This window comes from Danio aesculapii, chromosome 14 (genome assembly GCF_903798145.1).
Source record: "Danio aesculapii chromosome 14, fDanAes4.1, whole genome shotgun sequence".
NCBI classification, from domain to species: domain Eukaryota; kingdom Metazoa; phylum Chordata; class Actinopteri; order Cypriniformes; family Danionidae; genus Danio; species Danio aesculapii.
The window spans coordinates 33,556,653-33,574,231 of NC_079448.1; the positions used below are offsets into that span (position 1 = coordinate 33,556,653).

At 35.5% G+C, this 17,579-nt stretch overlaps 1 protein-coding gene across 3 annotated transcripts; it reads left to right on the forward strand.

Annotated features, from left to right (window-relative positions):
* Window positions 1–2,822: 2,822 nt before the first annotated feature.
* Window positions 2,823–14,839, forward strand: phf6 (PHD finger protein 6). Of its 3 annotated transcripts, XR_008838825.1 has the most exons (12): window positions 2,823–2,936; window positions 6,266–6,426; window positions 7,103–7,204; window positions 7,298–7,431; window positions 7,824–7,870; window positions 7,951–8,114; window positions 8,213–8,356; window positions 11,484–11,588; window positions 11,681–11,814; window positions 13,071–13,205; window positions 14,283–14,422; window positions 14,522–14,839. XR_008838825.1 is itself a non-coding variant. In XM_056472722.1 (11 exons), the coding sequence occupies exons 2-10, from the start codon at window positions 6,295–6,297 to the stop codon at window positions 13,198–13,200; spliced, it is 1,092 nt and encodes a 363-aa protein (XP_056328697.1). In that variant the 5' UTR covers window positions 2,823–2,936; window positions 6,266–6,294; the 3' UTR covers window positions 13,201–13,205; window positions 14,283–14,839. The 3 variants fall into 3 exon arrangements, 2 of the variants coding, with proteins under 2 accessions (XP_056328697.1, XP_056328698.1); XM_056472722.1 differs by having other exon boundaries at window positions 14,283–14,839; XM_056472723.1 differs by lacking the exon at window positions 2,823–2,936 and adding an exon at window positions 3,367–3,594 and having other exon boundaries at window positions 14,283–14,839.
* The last annotated feature ends 2,740 nt before the right edge of the window (window positions 14,840–17,579 follow it).

The following is a 17,579-nucleotide window of genomic DNA, read 5'->3' on the forward strand; positions in this document are numbered from 1 at the left end:
CTCAGTCCCTTTATTCATCAGTGGTCACCACAGCGGAATCAACCGCCAACTTATCCAGCATATGTTTTACACAGCGGATGCCTCTTCACCCATACACTCTCACATTCACACACATAGTTGGAATCATTTTTAGATTTTTTTTTCCCAGATGATAAAAATTAACCTTAACAGCCAATCAAAATTCACCAGACGTTAAATAGTTTGAGCATTTGAAGCAACAGATGACTGCTGTTACTATGAATAATATGTGGTTCTGAATTCAGCCACGCATAATACATAGCTTATATTTTAGTTATCATAATTATCATTCAGTATCGGTTACATGCACAATACTTTTTTCTTAATGAAGTTTCCAGTGAACAAAACAGGACACAGATAAATAGAAATGAACATACATTATGAGTATACATAATAATAATAAAAAACAAATCCATTGATACAAGACCTTGTGGGATATGTAACTGGAAGAGCATGACTGTTGAACATATTTTAAAGAAGTATTTAATTAAAAGTCTATGGCACTTTGCGTAATTCTTCACAAGCTTGTAAAAAAATATAGCTCTGGACTTCTATTATCAACTTATAATAATTGTAGCAGAAATACATTTTATTAGTAAACTACTAACTGATGAAAAAAATGAATAATAGGCAAGGCAAGATTATTTATATAGCACATTTCATACACAATGGTAATTAAAAGTGTTTTACATAAACAAGAATTAAAGAGACAAAAATAAAAACAAAGGATAAAAATGATTAAAACAGATTAAAATGTATTAAACAGGCTTTAAAAGAATGAAAAAGAAAAGAAAGACATAATAGTGCAATTAGTTGGGCCAATGTGTTTTAAGTCTTGATTTGAATGTGCCTAATGTTGGTAGTTTGGAGCACATCTGATCATTTCTGGAAGCTGATTCCATCAGTAGGGGGCATAGTAGCTGAAGGCGGATTCACCCTGCTTTGACTGAACTCTTGGAATGTCTAATTTACTTGATTCTAATGACCTGAGGGATCTGTTAGGTTTGTATTCAGTGAGCACATCTGTAATGTATTGAAGTCCTAGGCTATTTAGTGATTTATAGACTAGTAATAATACTTTTATAATACTGTTCTTTTTTTGGTTCTGTTCAGAATGCTGGCAGCAGCGTTCTGGATGAGCTGCAACCGTCTGACTGTTTTTTTGAGAAGGCCAGTGAGGAGTGCATAACAGTAATCCACCCTGGTGATAAAAGCATGAGCAAATTTCTAAAAAAAAACTAAAGAAATGTATATAGTTTATAGCTTTTGTGTAAAATGTTGATGTGCCCTTACAAATATGTATGAACATTTAATTAAATGCCTATAATAAGCAGTATTCACAATTTCCAAAAAAGGTTTTAGCTTTTGATGCAAAACAATAATGTTTTCCATTGTCGTTGTAAGATATAAAGAAAACAGTTCTACTTTTTGAATATTTTGAATATTTAATTAAACATCTATAGTTTCATCTTTCGGTGGCTTAGTGGTTAGCACCGTCGCCTCACAGCAAGTAGGTTGCTGAATCGAGTGCCAGCTGGGACAGTTGGCATTTCATATTTTTCATCAGTTAGTAGTTTACTAATAAAATGTATTTCTGCTACAATTATTATAAGTTAATAATAAAAGTCCAAAGCTATATTTTTTGTACAATTTTGTAAAGAATTAAGCAAATTGCTATAGACCTTTAATTAAATACATCCTTAAATTACTTTCAACAATCATGCTCTTTTAGTCAAATATCCCACAAGGTCTTCTATCAACAGATTTGTTTTGTATTATGTACAATCACAACATATATCCATTTCTATTTATCCATGTCCTGTTTTGTTCGATGGAAACTTCATTAAGAAATATTTATTGCACATGGAATAGTTCATAAACTAAGTTGATCATGTTCTAACTTAATTTTATAAGTTAAGCTGTTTTAAGTCAATTTAACATAATATAAGTTCAATGGACTCATAGGGTTCATTTGAATCAGCTTAAAAATTTAAGGCAACCAGGATTTTTTTTTACAGTGTAGTAATAGCAGTCCTCTATTGCTTTAAATGCTCTAACTATTTAAAGTCTGGTGGATTTTGATCGGCTGTTAACGTTAACCTTTGTCAGCTGGGAAAAAAATCATCCTGACGATTCCAACTATATTATTCCTCTATGCTATTATCGTTATAGCTATGTTGAAGACATCTCTTTGTCATAAAAAACGTTTGCATGTTCTCCCTATGTTGGCGTGGGTTTCGTGCGGGTGCTCTGGTTTCCCCCAGAGTCTAGACATGAAGTGAATTGAATAATCTAAATTGGCTGTAGGATATGTGTGTGCTTCCAAGTATGTGTATGGGTGTTTCCCAGTACTGGGTTGCAGCTAGAAGGGCATCCGCTGTGTAAAAAAATATGCTGGATAGATTGGTGGTTCGTTCCACAGTGGCGAGCCGTGATGAATAAAGGGACTGAGCCGAAGAAAAATGAATTAATCTCATCTTTCTTCCTTCACTATTACAAAATGAAAGTTTAGAGCTTTTATGTTAAACTAAAGGCCTGCTTTTAAAATGTAAAACGAACTAACAACAGCCTGAAAACCATGAACATTATTTAGGTGCAAATCTACAACAACAAAAGAGGTTTATCCACAAACCATCGACAGTTCGACGTTGTATTATGCAACTCATTTGTCTATTTGCTCGTCTGGGCCTATTCCTCAAGCTATCTTGACGGTGAACACAGCACGTAATGAAGGGGCGTGCGCGTGCGCTTCAATGTCGGACAAACATGCTTTTTGCAGCGCGCGACGTCACAAGAACGCCTCGCAATGGTGAGAGGCAGAACTGAACTCACGAGCACTCAATGCTCAGCGAGAGGAGGAAGAGCGAGAACACGCGCTCGCGGCCAGCATAAACCTGCTCCCATTCAACACAGCAGCGGTAAGAGCCTCGGATCAGCCACACAGACACTGAGATGTGCAGTTTAAGAGTTAGGGAAGAAACGGGACGAGTGGAACAATAGTCGGGACTAGCTTCGTCTTTTTTAATGCTGCGATATGTAAATACATCTCGTATGGCGGGGGCTCCACATGTGAAGCAAGGCATAATAATCCCACAGCGAACAGTGTTATGAGACCCAAATGATGCTTTATTGTCTCCCCATGAAGTTCACATTTATTTATTTTTTGGGTGCTGATTTGTGTATTCTTGTAGCCACCACCATATTATGATGTGGGCCTTAACGAGGTTCACTTGTGTAAATGTAAATCTCATTATATTATTTGAGAGGGACATCAGATTTGGCATGGCTTTATAGTAGTTCACATTCACTAGAAAGTGAAAGAGTTCTTGTTAAGAGCGAAACAAGCCCTTTGTCGCGGGCCTTGTGTGTTCTCGTTCTTGTTTTTATGAAAACGGTGTAAGGGATGCTGTGTTCCTCCTGGTGCGGGTTTTGAGGGCTTCATTGAGACTTATGTGCAGGTTGTATCAGCTGTTCTGCTGGATACAGAGAGTGTTGCGTTGCTGTTTGTGTTGCAGAGAGAGAGAGAGAGAGAGAGAGCAGCTCGGCTATCATGGCTCCTCTGTTGCGAGAAGGCGGGTAAAGAAATCGCTACTCAAAACAACACAATGTCCATCTCAAAACACGATACAAATCGTGGATTTACAATCGTAAAAGCTTAATCTCGGGTTTTGTGCAGTTGTGAGCAGAACTGGCGGGCTAGCCGTCTCGCGCGGGAGCTGTTTTGTGAACTCGGTCAGTCAGAGCTGGCTTGTGTCGATGCAGTGTTTCTAATACGCCACCCATGTACTTTTCCTACATCCTTTTTATGACTGTGAAAGTGTGTTTTTCACCACACAACAGTATTAATGTTGGTTTAACTGACCTATGTGAGCCCAGTTTGACGAAGCCTGCTGTTTGTGTGCTTGGCCCTCAATATGCTTGTATACAACCTCCATAAGATATTTCTATTTTATCAACTTAAATTATATGTACATCCGTCATACATTGTATATTTACTGCACAATGTTTAAATTAAGATCCTATTGAGTTTAAAGGGGCTTAAATACGTTCAAACTCTTTGGACCCCCCTCCCCCCAAAATAATATATACAGTTGTGCATGTTCACATGGAGTCATGTTTTGCCAGATTTAAGTGTGGTATTGTAAAGAGATCATATTTATATTGCATTGTTTTTGTTTTTTTCTTTGGTATATATTTTATTAGGATGAAACTGTGTAATTAGTTTTGTAAATATGTTTTGTTGTAAGCATTTAATTTGTATTTTAAGTAAACATTAACTTTAAAATGAGTTAAAATAAGTTGTGTGTGACAGTCTGAAAGAAAAAAACCTGATCACACTGCACACATTTGTGTCCCCCAGACACCTCATAATTTAGTTAGATACACAACCCATTTATCATACCAATTAGATTGTACTTTCACCTACAAGTTTTAAATGGAAAAGGTGTAACAAGTTTTTCACTCGGATGCATGAATGATTCATTTACAAAAAAGTAAATCTACACACAATTAACACATTCACGTATTTTCTTTCTTTTGTTAAACACAAAATAATATATTTTGAAGAATGTTGGATACCTGTAGCCATTTGTTTTTCCTATCAGGATTCAACATGGTTTAAAACATCTTTCTTTTGTGTTCAACATAAGAAACCTAAACATGTTTGGAACAAATAGATTATGAGTATTTGAGAGATTTGAAATGTAGCTGTTTATATACATTTATGCATTTGGAAAACGATTTTATCCAAGTTAACTTATTATATTTACACATTTCCTGGGAATTCAACCGCCAATCTAGAAATTACTAGCTTCATGCTCTACAGTTTGATCAATATATATTTTCCATCTTCATTATGATTCTTTTGCACTAAAGATGTTTACAATTTTAAGTCATGCTGGTGATGTGTTTATCTTTTGGCTGAATGTTGAACCACACCACAAAAATGCAAAGATGAATTTTAGAAATCTGTTGCTGTAAATACATTCACTGGCCATTTTATTAGGTACACCTGTCCTACTGCCCACTAACACAAAATTATAATCAGCCAATCACATGGCAGCAACTCAATGCATGTTGACATGGTCAAGACGATCTGCTACAGTTCAAACTGAGCATCCGAATGGGGAAGAAAGGTGATTTAAGTGACTTTGAACTTAGCAGGGTTGCTGGTGCCAGATGAGCTGGTCTGAGTATTTCAGAAACTGCTGATCGACTGGGATTTTCATGTACAACCATCTCTAGGGTTTAGAGAGAATCATCTGAAAAACAGGAAATATCCAGTGAGCAGCAGCAAATGCCTTGTTGATGCCAAAGGTCAGATGAGAATGGTCAGACTGGTTCCAGCTGATAGAAAAGCAGCAGTAACTCAAATAACCACTCGTTGCAACCGAGGTATGCAGAAGAGCAATCTCTGAATGCTCAACACGTCGAATCCTTGAGGCAGATGGGCTACAGCAGCAGAAGACCACACCGGGTGCCACTCCTGTCAGCTAAGAACAGGACACTGAAGCTACAATTTACACAGCCTCACCAAAATTGGTCAATAGAAGACTGAAAAAACGTTGGCTGGTCTGATGAGTCTCCATTTCTGCTGCGACATTTGGATGGTAGGGTCAGAATTTGGTGTCAAAAACATGAAAGCATGGATCCATCCTGCCTTGTATCAATGGTTCAGGCTGGTGGTGTAATGGTATGGGGGATATTTTTTGGCACAGTTTGGGCCCATTGGTACCAATTGAGCATCAGGTCAACACCACGGCCACGGCCTATTGTTGCTGACCATGTCCGTCCCTTTATGAACACAGTGTACCCATTTTCTGATGGCTACTTCAAGCAGGATAACGCACCATGTCATAAAGTGCGAATCATCTCAGACTGGATTCTTGAAGATGACAATGAGTTCACTGTACTCAAATGGCCTCCGCAGTCACCAGATCTAGATCCAATAGAGCACCTTTGGAATGTAATGGGACGGGAGATTTGCATCATGGATGTGCAGCCAACAAATCTGCTATTATGTCAATATGGATCAAAATCTCTGAGGAATATTTCCAGTTAAATCTATGCCATGAAGGATTAAGGAAGTTCTGAAGGCAGAAGGGGATTCAACCCGGTACTAGTAAGGTGTACATAAAAAAAAAGGCTTGGTCTAACATTTTCATAGGTTAATGATAAATGTATCTTCTTTCTTTTTCCATGTGCACCACAGTTCTGTTGTAATGTTGTTTTTTTGTCTTTGAAACAGCGGAGAGGTGGAGTGTGTGAAAACTGGTCATGTCAGGACAGAGAAAAGGAGCTTCAGCACGTCTTCGAAAATGTGCCTTCTGTAGAACCAACAGAGATAAGGAGTGTGGTCAGTTACTGGTGGCAGAGAGCCACAGGGTGGCAGCCCACCACAAGTGCATGGTATGTTAGCTGTACAACAACTTTTTGATCAATTTAAAACAACCTACAAATCGATGCAGCATCAAAGCCAGATAGTAAAAAAAGTATGTTATTATTAGCTTGTACTTGTATGTCTGTTGCATAATTAGTTTTTAAAGTAGATGCATAGTTAAATAATTAAGCACTAGTCAAAACAAAAATAATTCGGTGAATGAATTAGCTAGTATATCTTTATTGCATGTGTTTTTTAAAGTTTACTAAACAGTACAATATGTAAACCTGCCAATATCTTTAGAAGCTTTTTAACATTTTATGCTCAACTAAAAAAACATATAAGTCTTTAAATCAGTCTAGTTTTACAAAACTGATCTCAGGCAGTGTCAAAAAAGTACATTGCATGTTGTGACGTGATTTAAAATGCAGTTTTATTAATCTGATCACAAGTGGAAAATGCTGAAATGCAGTTTTAAATTGTGGGAGCTCTATGAAATCAGGAAAATTAACAAAAGTGACTCTAGGTTTAAACAGACATGTTTCTCTCCTATCTATTTGTGATCTAATGAACCAGAACAAATTTTAAAACCAGGTCCAAACTGGGCCAATAATGTTCATTCATATACAAAGACATATGAAATGTGTGACAACTTCTATGTCCGACATATGACTTGTGTGTGGTTTGTTTTTGTTTTCAACTCAGCTATTTTCATCAGCCTTGGTCACGTCTCATTCAGACAGTGAAAACATTGGAGGCTTTTCTATTGAAGATGTGAAGAAGGAGATAAAAAGAGGAAATAAACTAGTATGCATTCAGACCAACACCTTACAGAAAATTCAGTCGTTTATTTAGGCTAAAAATAGAGAATAACCTATAGCTTTTTTTTTTCCTGTTCAGATGTGCACTTCCTGTCACCGGCCTGGGGCGACCATCGGCTGTGATGTAAAGACGTGTAGACGGACATACCATTACTATTGTGCTCTATGGGATAAAGCCCAGACCAAGGAGAATCCCTCTCAAGGCATCTATCTGTAAGCATCATGAAGGCACTGCATGGTTAAAGGGATAGTTCACCTGACAATGAAAATTCGACATCATTTACTTACCCTTCACTTGTTTCAAACCTGTTTCTTCTGTTGAACACAAAAGAAGATATTTTGAAGAATTTTGAAAAGCAGCAGCCATTGACTTCCATTTATATTTTTCTGTTCTTGCTATGCAAGTCAATGGTTACAGGTTTTCAACTTTCTTTAAAATATATTCTTTTGTGTTCAACAGAAGAAAGCGACTCAAATAGGTTTGGAAGCAGGTAAAAGGTGAGTAAATTATGTATTTTTCATTTTTGGGTGAATTTTCCCTTTAAAAATGCATTTATTGTTATTAATTGTTGCTCTCTTTTTTTTTCTTTTTCTCTCCAATTTAGTGTTTACTGTCGCAAACACAGAGATGCCTCTCAAGATGGCAGTGATGGTAACTAACTCTGTTTCATTGGTTGTTTTACATGAACTTGTAAACTATTGCGTGTATTAGAGATTTGGTCTTATTCACAGATGAACAGGGAGTTGCAGGCAACGATTCGGATTCATCTCCACCGAGGAGCAGAGGAAGGGGGCGTTTCGAGAAAAGCAGAATCAGAGGTGTGTCTCGCGGACAGTCAGATGACACTCGATCCACGTCGTCGCAAGGCAATGATGATACAGAAAGCTCCTCGCATGTAGGAAACCTGACTTTTTTTGATAATCTATATTCAATGCAAGCTTCAGAATATTGGTTATGCTAATGGTCCTGAGTTTGTGTGTGTGTATGACACAGCGGGACCGGTCTCCTCTTAGAGGCAGCCCTGGTGATTCTGGTCTTCGATGTGGTTTTTGTCATGCCGGTGAAGAGGAGAATGAAACGCGTGGTGTGCTACACTCCGACAATGCCAAGAAAGTTGCTGCTCACTACAAATGCATGGTGAGAACACAGGGTCAGAACAAAGAACACATTTCTTATCTGTTCTGATAAGCCATAATCACAATATAATATAATAAGCCATAATCACAGATAGGCCTGTCACAATATCTATTTTTTGTTATTTCGATAAACAATTTTATGATTATTTTAAGACCATTTTCTTGCCACTCATATAATGCCAGAATGGCAATATAATAGTATCATAATGCAGGTACACTTTTCAAAAGAACAAATAATATTTTATTCTTAAGAATATTTTATTTAATTATAGTCATTTTGACAATTTCATAATAATGCATTAGAATCAGAATGTGAAAACGCATATCCTAAACAAATAAATAATAATAATGTTTACAAAAAGGTGCAAGGTAAAAAGTAACAGAGCCTGCTATATTTGCTACCAAATCTATTTTTAGTTGTCAGGCACCCATATAAAAATATACTATAGTAATTTATAGTAAATGCTGTAGTGTTATTTTAACCATACTGACACTCCCAATAGAGATAGAGAGGTTGTGCATTCAGCTAAAATGTTGCTAGAATTGGCTTTAATGTATGGGCGATATATATTGCATCACCAAAAATTATTAAGCTCATGTCCATGCATTGTGCAATAAGTCGATATATTGATTGAGACAGACCTGAAGCCATATAAAAACATTATATTTGAATGCTAATAAACTAAATACCGCAAAACATAGTAACATCTAGTGTCATCACATTGCATGATTAACTTAAAGTTGAAGTCAGAATTATTAGCCCCCGTTTATTTTTTTCCCCCAATTTCTGTTTAACAGAGAGAAGATTTATTCAACATTTCTAAACATGATAGTTTTAATAAATTGTCTCTAATAACTGATTTATTTTATCTTTGCCATGATGACAGTAAATAATATTTGACTAGATATTTTTCAAGACACTTCTATACAGCTTAAAGTGACATTTAAAGGCTTAACTATGTTAATTAGGTTAGCTTGGCAGGTTAGAGTAATTAGGCAAGTTATTGTATAATGATGGTCTGTTCTATAGGGGTTGGGGCTAATAATTCTGACTTCAACTGTATATTCAGGGTGTCCACAGGGTCTTAAATTTCAAAGCATATATTTTATGTCTTAAATCAACTGAAATGTTGTGTTAAAGGTCTTAAATCTTGTTTTAACATTTCTTCATTTTTCTTTTTTTCATGTGTAGCTACCCAATCTGGCCATTAACACCCATACAATCACCAACAATCCCAATCTCAATCAAACTTTTGAACTTTTTATTTAAAAATAGCATTTAATTACTTTCTTTACAGTAACATTTGTTTGCAAGTTCTCCATTTATTTACCACTGAGGATACTGACCTTAGCTATATTATTTCATAATAATATAATAATAATAATAATAATATAATCACTTAAGTTATTATAATGAATTTTTGGATAGGTCAAGTGAAAATGTTTTCCAACTGGAATATTCGAAAAAAAATCCTTAGCATTTTGCCCTGTAAAAGTCTAAAATTTCATTCATAGTGGTCTTAAAAATGTCTTAAGAAGTCCTAAATTTAACTTGCAGAAACCCTGTATATTGTGCTGCTATAAATTTAGCATCAGAAAATAGAAACTCTTTAATGCATTTGCAACAAGGTAAGCTACAAAATAACTGTCCTTACCTTTTCATCTCTAATGTTCCACGGGGTGTTTTTAGTAAATTCAGACAGTTGCCGCCGCCTTTTTTTCTTGTCTTTTTTTTTTTTTCTCCATGACCAATATGGATAAACCCGCAGTCGCACTGCACATTTCGCCGTGGCAGACTAGAAACGCAAGCTCATGCGACATGTTTTGTGTGTAGCTGCATTCAAAAGTTCAAGCTTGGTGAACTCACACCTGCGAAAATAGCAATAGTGTGAGACCAATAGAAGATCAGAATGTGACCTCTGTACAGAAATGTAAAATATTGAGCAATTACTCTATCAATAACTAGTTATCTTGTTTTATCCCGTCACATTTCGCAGTGCACTCAAATGTGACCTTGGCTTCGGCCATTATTGAATCTGATCTCTTAGTACTGAACAAGCAGGGCTGGAAAATTGTGTTGATTTTATTACTGATAATGATTAATCAATGAACAAACCAGATGATTATGATGATTTTCAAGCTAAGCATCTGCAGAATGTCCAAAAACACCTGCTGGTAATATCACTTTACAGTAGATAATTTTGTACAGTATAATGTTTGCACATAACCCATAGCATAGCTTACATACGCTCTGTATTCACTTTATATTAAGAGGTTTTTGTCAGTCCAGTCACAGCTGTTGGATTTCTTTCGTAATGTAAAGACCTATGTTGTTGAATGCATTCAAACAGCCACAAAAGACCACCCACTTTTCACTTTGTAATAATGATGAGGATATCTTGAAGAATACGTTTTTTTATTATAGTGTAGCAGTGACCGTATAGACGGTGCTTCGGATTGAGTGAACCTCGAACATCCTTTTACAACATTTCATGCTGTATTACGTTTATTCTCCTGCTCAGCATATATACACTTTAAATGTAAATTGATAGTAACAATGACAGTCTTCAGTTCTCACATATTTATCATGAGATTGAACAGAACCCCCAGCTGATATTTTCATATGACCCATTTGGTTAGCAAGTGGTTCTTGATAATCTACTCTCGCTCAACACTATGTGACAAATAATCACTCAAGAGATAATATTAATGCTAGAAATTTCCTATGATAATTACACTCTGTAGGGAAAGGAACATAGTTTAATACACAATTTGAAGTTGTAGCTGGGTCAAGGCATACTATAATATCTTAATTTACAGACTTAATGTGATTGTTAAGGGACTAGTGAGAGAAACCTTGTGCACGAAAGTGTTTGTCATCCACATACATTCATTAGTTTGCACTGCCACTTGCCCAAAAGTTTTAGGGTTTGTTCATACAATAGTTCTCGTGTGCAAAAGTATTGCAGAGCTTGACAAAATGGGTCTCTGAAATTTAATACAAGTAGACACAATAGTCCAAATGTGAATGACTTGACTTTTTTTTCTTATTTTTCATGTTAGAAAAATGTTAATTTTAACCTGTTCTGTTAAAATAACATCTTTAATCTACTCTGTTTCTCTCACAGCTTTTTTCTTCGGGTACTGTCCAGCTAACTACCAGCTCACGTGCCGAATTCGGGAACTTTGACATTAAAACAGTCATCCAGGAAATCAAGAGAGGAAAAAGAATGGTGAACATTTAAAACTCCTAATACTGTCTAGAATTACAAACTCTATTGCTGACAGTTTGCTGAAAGTTTGTAATTTTTTTTGTTCATCTCAGAAATGCACGCTCTGTGCCCAACTTGGAGCCACCATTGGATGTGAAATAAAAGCCTGCGTGAAGACCTACCATTATCACTGTGGCCTGCAAGACAAGGCCAAATACATAGAGAATATGGCGAGAGGAATTTACAAGTATGTTCTGTCTGTCTATTTGTCCATCTGTTTGTCCGAGTCTATCCATCCATCCATCCATCCATCCATCCATCCATCCATCTATCCATCTATCCATCTATCTATCTATCTATCTCTATCTATCTATCTATCTATCTATCTATCTATCTATCTATCTATCTATCTATCTAGTTTAACTTCTTTATTTGTCTGTACATATTAATGTCATATTGCCATGAGTACTATCTCAAAGTTATTGAAATGTATAACATTTTAAAAACTAAATAGCTTAAGCTCTTTATTACATTACATAGTAATCTTTTGTCTTTATAATTTTTTTAGAAACGTTTAACATTTGCTAATGAAAACAAAACATACAAAATTATAAAATATGTATAATAAAAAATAATAATTACAATTACAAATATATAAATATATAGATGCAGGTACATATACGTGTACAATATTTAGCGCTTTTAGTTTTACCGCTTTTAGCGAACAATACATGAAATTAGAATAAATATCAATTTAAAATGAAAGATGACACATTGTAGACATAAGCAAATGTCATTTAAGAGGTAAAGGGCAGTAATTCAATGTTGGCCTGGGGGAAAAATGTCCTTATAGTATTCTATAGTAAAGTATAGCGGTCTAACAAATAGTATCTGATCCAATGTGATGAAGTGTGGATATTTATGCAAATATGTAATTTGACACTTTGACAAAATGTGAAAATGCACCTAGATGTGCTTGAAATTGTGCATATTGAAATCATGAAGAACATCTGAAGGTGCTTTCGGTTTAGTACAGCTCGCTTTTTTGGGTGGTTTTTCACTGCAATTCTGGTGTTTTTTTGTGGGCTGTACAGTTACCCAAACCTGACATGTGTATACACACTGCTGATCACCGATTGGCCCAAGAGAATGGTCACTACCAGCATATATGGATTTGCAACACATGACACCAAATTCATATTTTCATATTTCATATTTTAATGTCCGCAGCCACTGCTTTATTGTGGGTTTCATGACTAAACTGTTTTTATACCACCGTAAGAAAAGGATACCTGAAATGCCAGTATGCAAGAATAAAAACAATATCACGGCAGAGGAGGTTGTAGCAACTACTGTATAACAATAATCCCGCCCACTTTAAGTGATTACTGCAGTGAAAATGCAAACCGTTCCGAACCGTACTGTACCACACAGTGGAAAAGCAGATTAAGACTCCTACTGTAGTTTTTCAGTATAACATGAATATTCGTTGTTTTTCACCAGGCTGTATTGTAAGAATCACAGTGGAAATGAGGAAAGGGATGAGGAAGATGAGGAGAGGGAAAGTCGCAGTAGAGAGAAAGCTGCTATTGACAATAGAGCAGATCCTCCATCGCAGGTCAACGGCAACTAGGAGAGGTTTGTATGTGTCTTTGGAAGAGAATTTCATATTGATATTGTTCATGTTGATATCATTCAATTATTGTTTCATCTTGATATTATCATTGCTCCAGTCTGAATAGATTTCTACATTTTATGCCATTTTTATGCAAATGCAACTCCATTTTGTTAGAAGTCACAAGGCCTGTACCTTTTCTAGATATAGGGAGACTTGGCTGTAGGTGCACTGAGAGTACTGTTAAATTAATCGCTGTGTGTAAGTGGATGCTGCTCAATAATAGTTGGAGAGATGATAAACAAACTTTCTCAAAAGCAGTTTTGAAGGGGACAAAAAAAATTCAGCTAAAATTATAGTTGTAAGTATAATACTTGTTGAGTGATGGTATAGTATCTTAACATGAATTAATGTTATCACAACAACCCTAATTCATACGCATGCGAATGCAGCAGACCACGGTTTCACAGTTCACTGCGTTGCAAAGTTAAAGCTTGGTGAACGTGATTTTATGGGACCAGTCCAAGATCAAAACATGACCTCTCTGTACAGAAAAGTAAAATGCCCCAATCCCTTGCTTTTTTTTTAATGTCAAATCAATTTGTTTTATCCTGCCCCTTTTCGCAGTGCTGTACGACAGAATTTTGCATGCCCAAACTCTAGTGTGACCGAGTAAAAATCATAATTGCTTCCGACTGCTGGGGATGGGTTAAATGCAGAGGACCAATTTCATATTTGGGTAAAACCATACTTGATAAGGCTCACTTTAATTATTTTGTTAAAAGGTTTGGTAATCTGATGATGCACAAAAGACAAGGCTGTGACAGTTTTTACAGATGGGTGTATTTCTTACAAATAAAATCTGGTCAAACGTGCATTTTTGAGAGACACAACTTGTAATATTATTCATGTACAGCTCAATCAATTGTTAGTCCGGAGCCCCGTGTGTAATACAGTAATTCATTTAGATACTCTGGTTACAGTGTGGTTTGCTCAGTCTTCGGTGTCTGAATTTGTATTGGTCAATTATTCATGAGCAAGTCAATGTGACATTTTGATATGATAGTTTTACAGTGGGTTGAAAAACTGTCTCCTTTCAGATGGCGCATGAAGACGGAAGACATGACGGGGATAAAAGAAATATTTTTGTATAATCCTCAACTAGAAACTAGGGGCCAGCTCACGATATCTTCAGTTTTCCTCTCTTTGACAGTATTTCATGGACATTGTGAGTGAGAATGTAAGTTCAATATCAGATGATATCGATATGTTACTGCAGTGTAAACCATAACTTAGCTGGATAGGTTTTATTTAAACATATGGTATATTAATACTTCAGACCATATGATTGGACGGCTGGAACAGTGTCATCTGTTTGTGCTCGACCCTCCACTTTCCTCTTTGGCTGGACCCACTCTGAGAAAGACTGATCCTGGACTGTTTATAGCGCATCTCTTTCAAACCATCATGTTTAATAAGCCTTTTAAAGTACTCCTTCATGAAACCTCTCTTTCTTTTCCCCCTTTCTGTCTCTCTCTTTCAACATGTATTATATTTTATTACTGTATTATACTCATGAGTAATATTGGATATCTGTGGTTTTCTTTATAGTACTGAACAGGATTAAAGAACATTGGCTAGCATGCACTTTTCTTTACTCTGTCTCACATGGTGGTTTTTGGTTTCTGTTCTGCATTTATCTAATTAGTATACCTGTTATTTTCAAGTTGTTCATTTGGTGAGGTACTGCAGAATAAGAGTCCTGAAAAGCAGACACTGTTGAGTGATTTTGTCAGAAATGACAATTGTAGGTGAAATACGTTTTTTAAATTTTTGATTGTTTAATTAAAGTATACAAGTCAACAGATGCTGGCAATTTGAGAGCTGAAAAACAAAGCAAAACAAATTTAATACCTGTGTTTCCTGATGCTACACTGAGGTCTTGGCTAGCAAAATAACTGGTCTGTTCAAGAAATGTAAAATATAAAAGCCAGTAGCTCTTGACTTGATTTTTAACTGAAACTGTGATTAATGAAATTCATTTTTAATGTTTGACTGAACAAAAAAATCGTAGATGTTGAATGACCCGAGGGTGAGTAAATTAAAGCAAGAAATAGTTTTGGTCAATAGTCTGTTTGATTTTTTTTTTTTTTTTTTTTTTTACAATTAGAAATGGAGACTTTTACAATCATTAAAATTCAATGCAACTATAAGATTGATGCGTTTACCCTAGCATAAAAAAAACAATAGGAAAACAAAACAATTCAATACAATTGGAAACCAAGATCATTAAGACCATTGTTGAGTGTGGGCAACCATACTTGACACACTTTTTTTTCCCCTTCAAATTGTAAATCCTAAAAATAAAGCTAATATACTCTTAACATTTAATAAAACAGTATATAAATTTGTGTAATGTTTACATTGAAGTACCATATATAGTTATTGTTTATTTAAATGCAGCACATTCATTTATTGCTCCAAATTATTCGCAAATGATTCTTTTTTTATTGGTTTGAGAAAGTCCACTGAATATTATCTTGAGTTTGTTCTATTGATCATTTTTGGTTTTACTGCTCAGGGGGGAATAGATAATAGCGCCAATTAATCTGCTTAGGAGTGGATTAAAATAAACTTTAACAGTGTGCTGTAATAATAATTAAAAACAAAGTTTCTAGCGGGTTAGGAATAGGGTTTGGCATTATTGCATATACTTATGTACAAATTACTGTTATTATATGTAATGTGTCAAGAGCACTGCTAAATATAGTGTGTGTGTGTGTGTATATATATATATATATATATATATATATATATATATATATATATATATATATACATATACATACATACATACATATACACACACTCACTGGCCATTTTATTAGGTACACCTTACTAGTAGCAGGTGGGACCCCCTTTTGCCTTCAAAACTGCCTTAATCCCTTGTGGCAAATATTCAACATGTCAATATGTTCCATATTGACATGATAGCATCACGCAGTTGCTGCAGATTTGTTGGCAGCCCATCCATGATGCTAACCTCCTGTTCCACCACATCCCAAAGGTGCTCTATTGGATTGAGCTCTGGTGACTGTGGAGGCCATTTGAATACAGTGAACTCATTGTCATGTTCAAGAATCCAGTCTGAGATGATTCACGCTTTATGACATGGTGCGTTATCCTGCTGGAAGTAGCCATCAGAAGATGGGTATACTGGTCATAAAGGGATGGACATGGTCAGCAACAATACTCAGGCTGTGGTGTTGACACGATGCTCAATTCGAACTAATGGGCACAAAGTGTGCCAAGAAAATATCCCCCACACCATTACAAAACACCAACCAGCCTGAACTGTGGATACAAGGCAGGATGGATCCATGCTTTCATGTTGTTGATGCCAAATTCTACCCTACCACTTGATTGGCACAGCAGAAATCGAGACTCATAAGTAGAACCACACAGAATCTGTGCACGCAGAATTCTGCAGGTTTTTAGCCCATCATTGATTCTGTTTATTTATTTGTGTAATTATGTGTACATTTATATTTATTCAGTTTTTAAATTTCAGTAATTAACTAATATGAAAATAGTTATATGATTTATGCACAAAATAGTTTGTAAAGAAATATTATATATATATTATATTATAAGAAATATCTTTTAGTTGATATATTATATGAGAGACTTGCTTTGTTTACCAAATAAAGTGGATCAAATTGGATTTGCCTTGTAAATATTAAATAAAAGTTAAAAGTTTTTTTTTATTTCATATATTAAGGTTTTATTTATGATACTCCCAGAATCATTCCGCATAAATCTGCAGATTTTTAACAAAGCTCTGTGCAGAAATAGCAAAAAATGTCAGCAGATTCCGTCTGGCCCTACTCATAAGACCAGGCAACGTTTTTCCAATCTTCTATTGTCCAATTTTGGTGAGCCTGTGTAAATTGTAGCTTCAGTTTCCTGTTCTTAGCTGACAGGAGTGGCACCCGGTGTGGTCTTCTGCTACTGTAGCTCATCCGCCTCAAGGTTGGATGTGTTGTGCATTCAGAGATGCTCTTATGCATATCTCAGTTGTATATCTAGTATTCAGTAACGTTTTAGTATCTTGTAAAACATTATCTATTTGATCTTTCTCTGGATATATCCTGTGTTGTGGCTTTATTATATTTACTTAAGCAGCTAGCCTACAGTAATATAGTGGCTTATTAGCTTGCTATTGTATTACATTTTGTTATTGTAGCAATTTTGTCAAGAATCTGCTTTGCTGTTCTCCTTATTTTACTCCTGTTTTTTTAGCTTGTTAATTTTAATGTTATTTTTATTTAAATATTTGTTGTTATGATGGTATATTATATGTTGTTATAGTAGTCATTAGCTGTGCCTATCGCTTT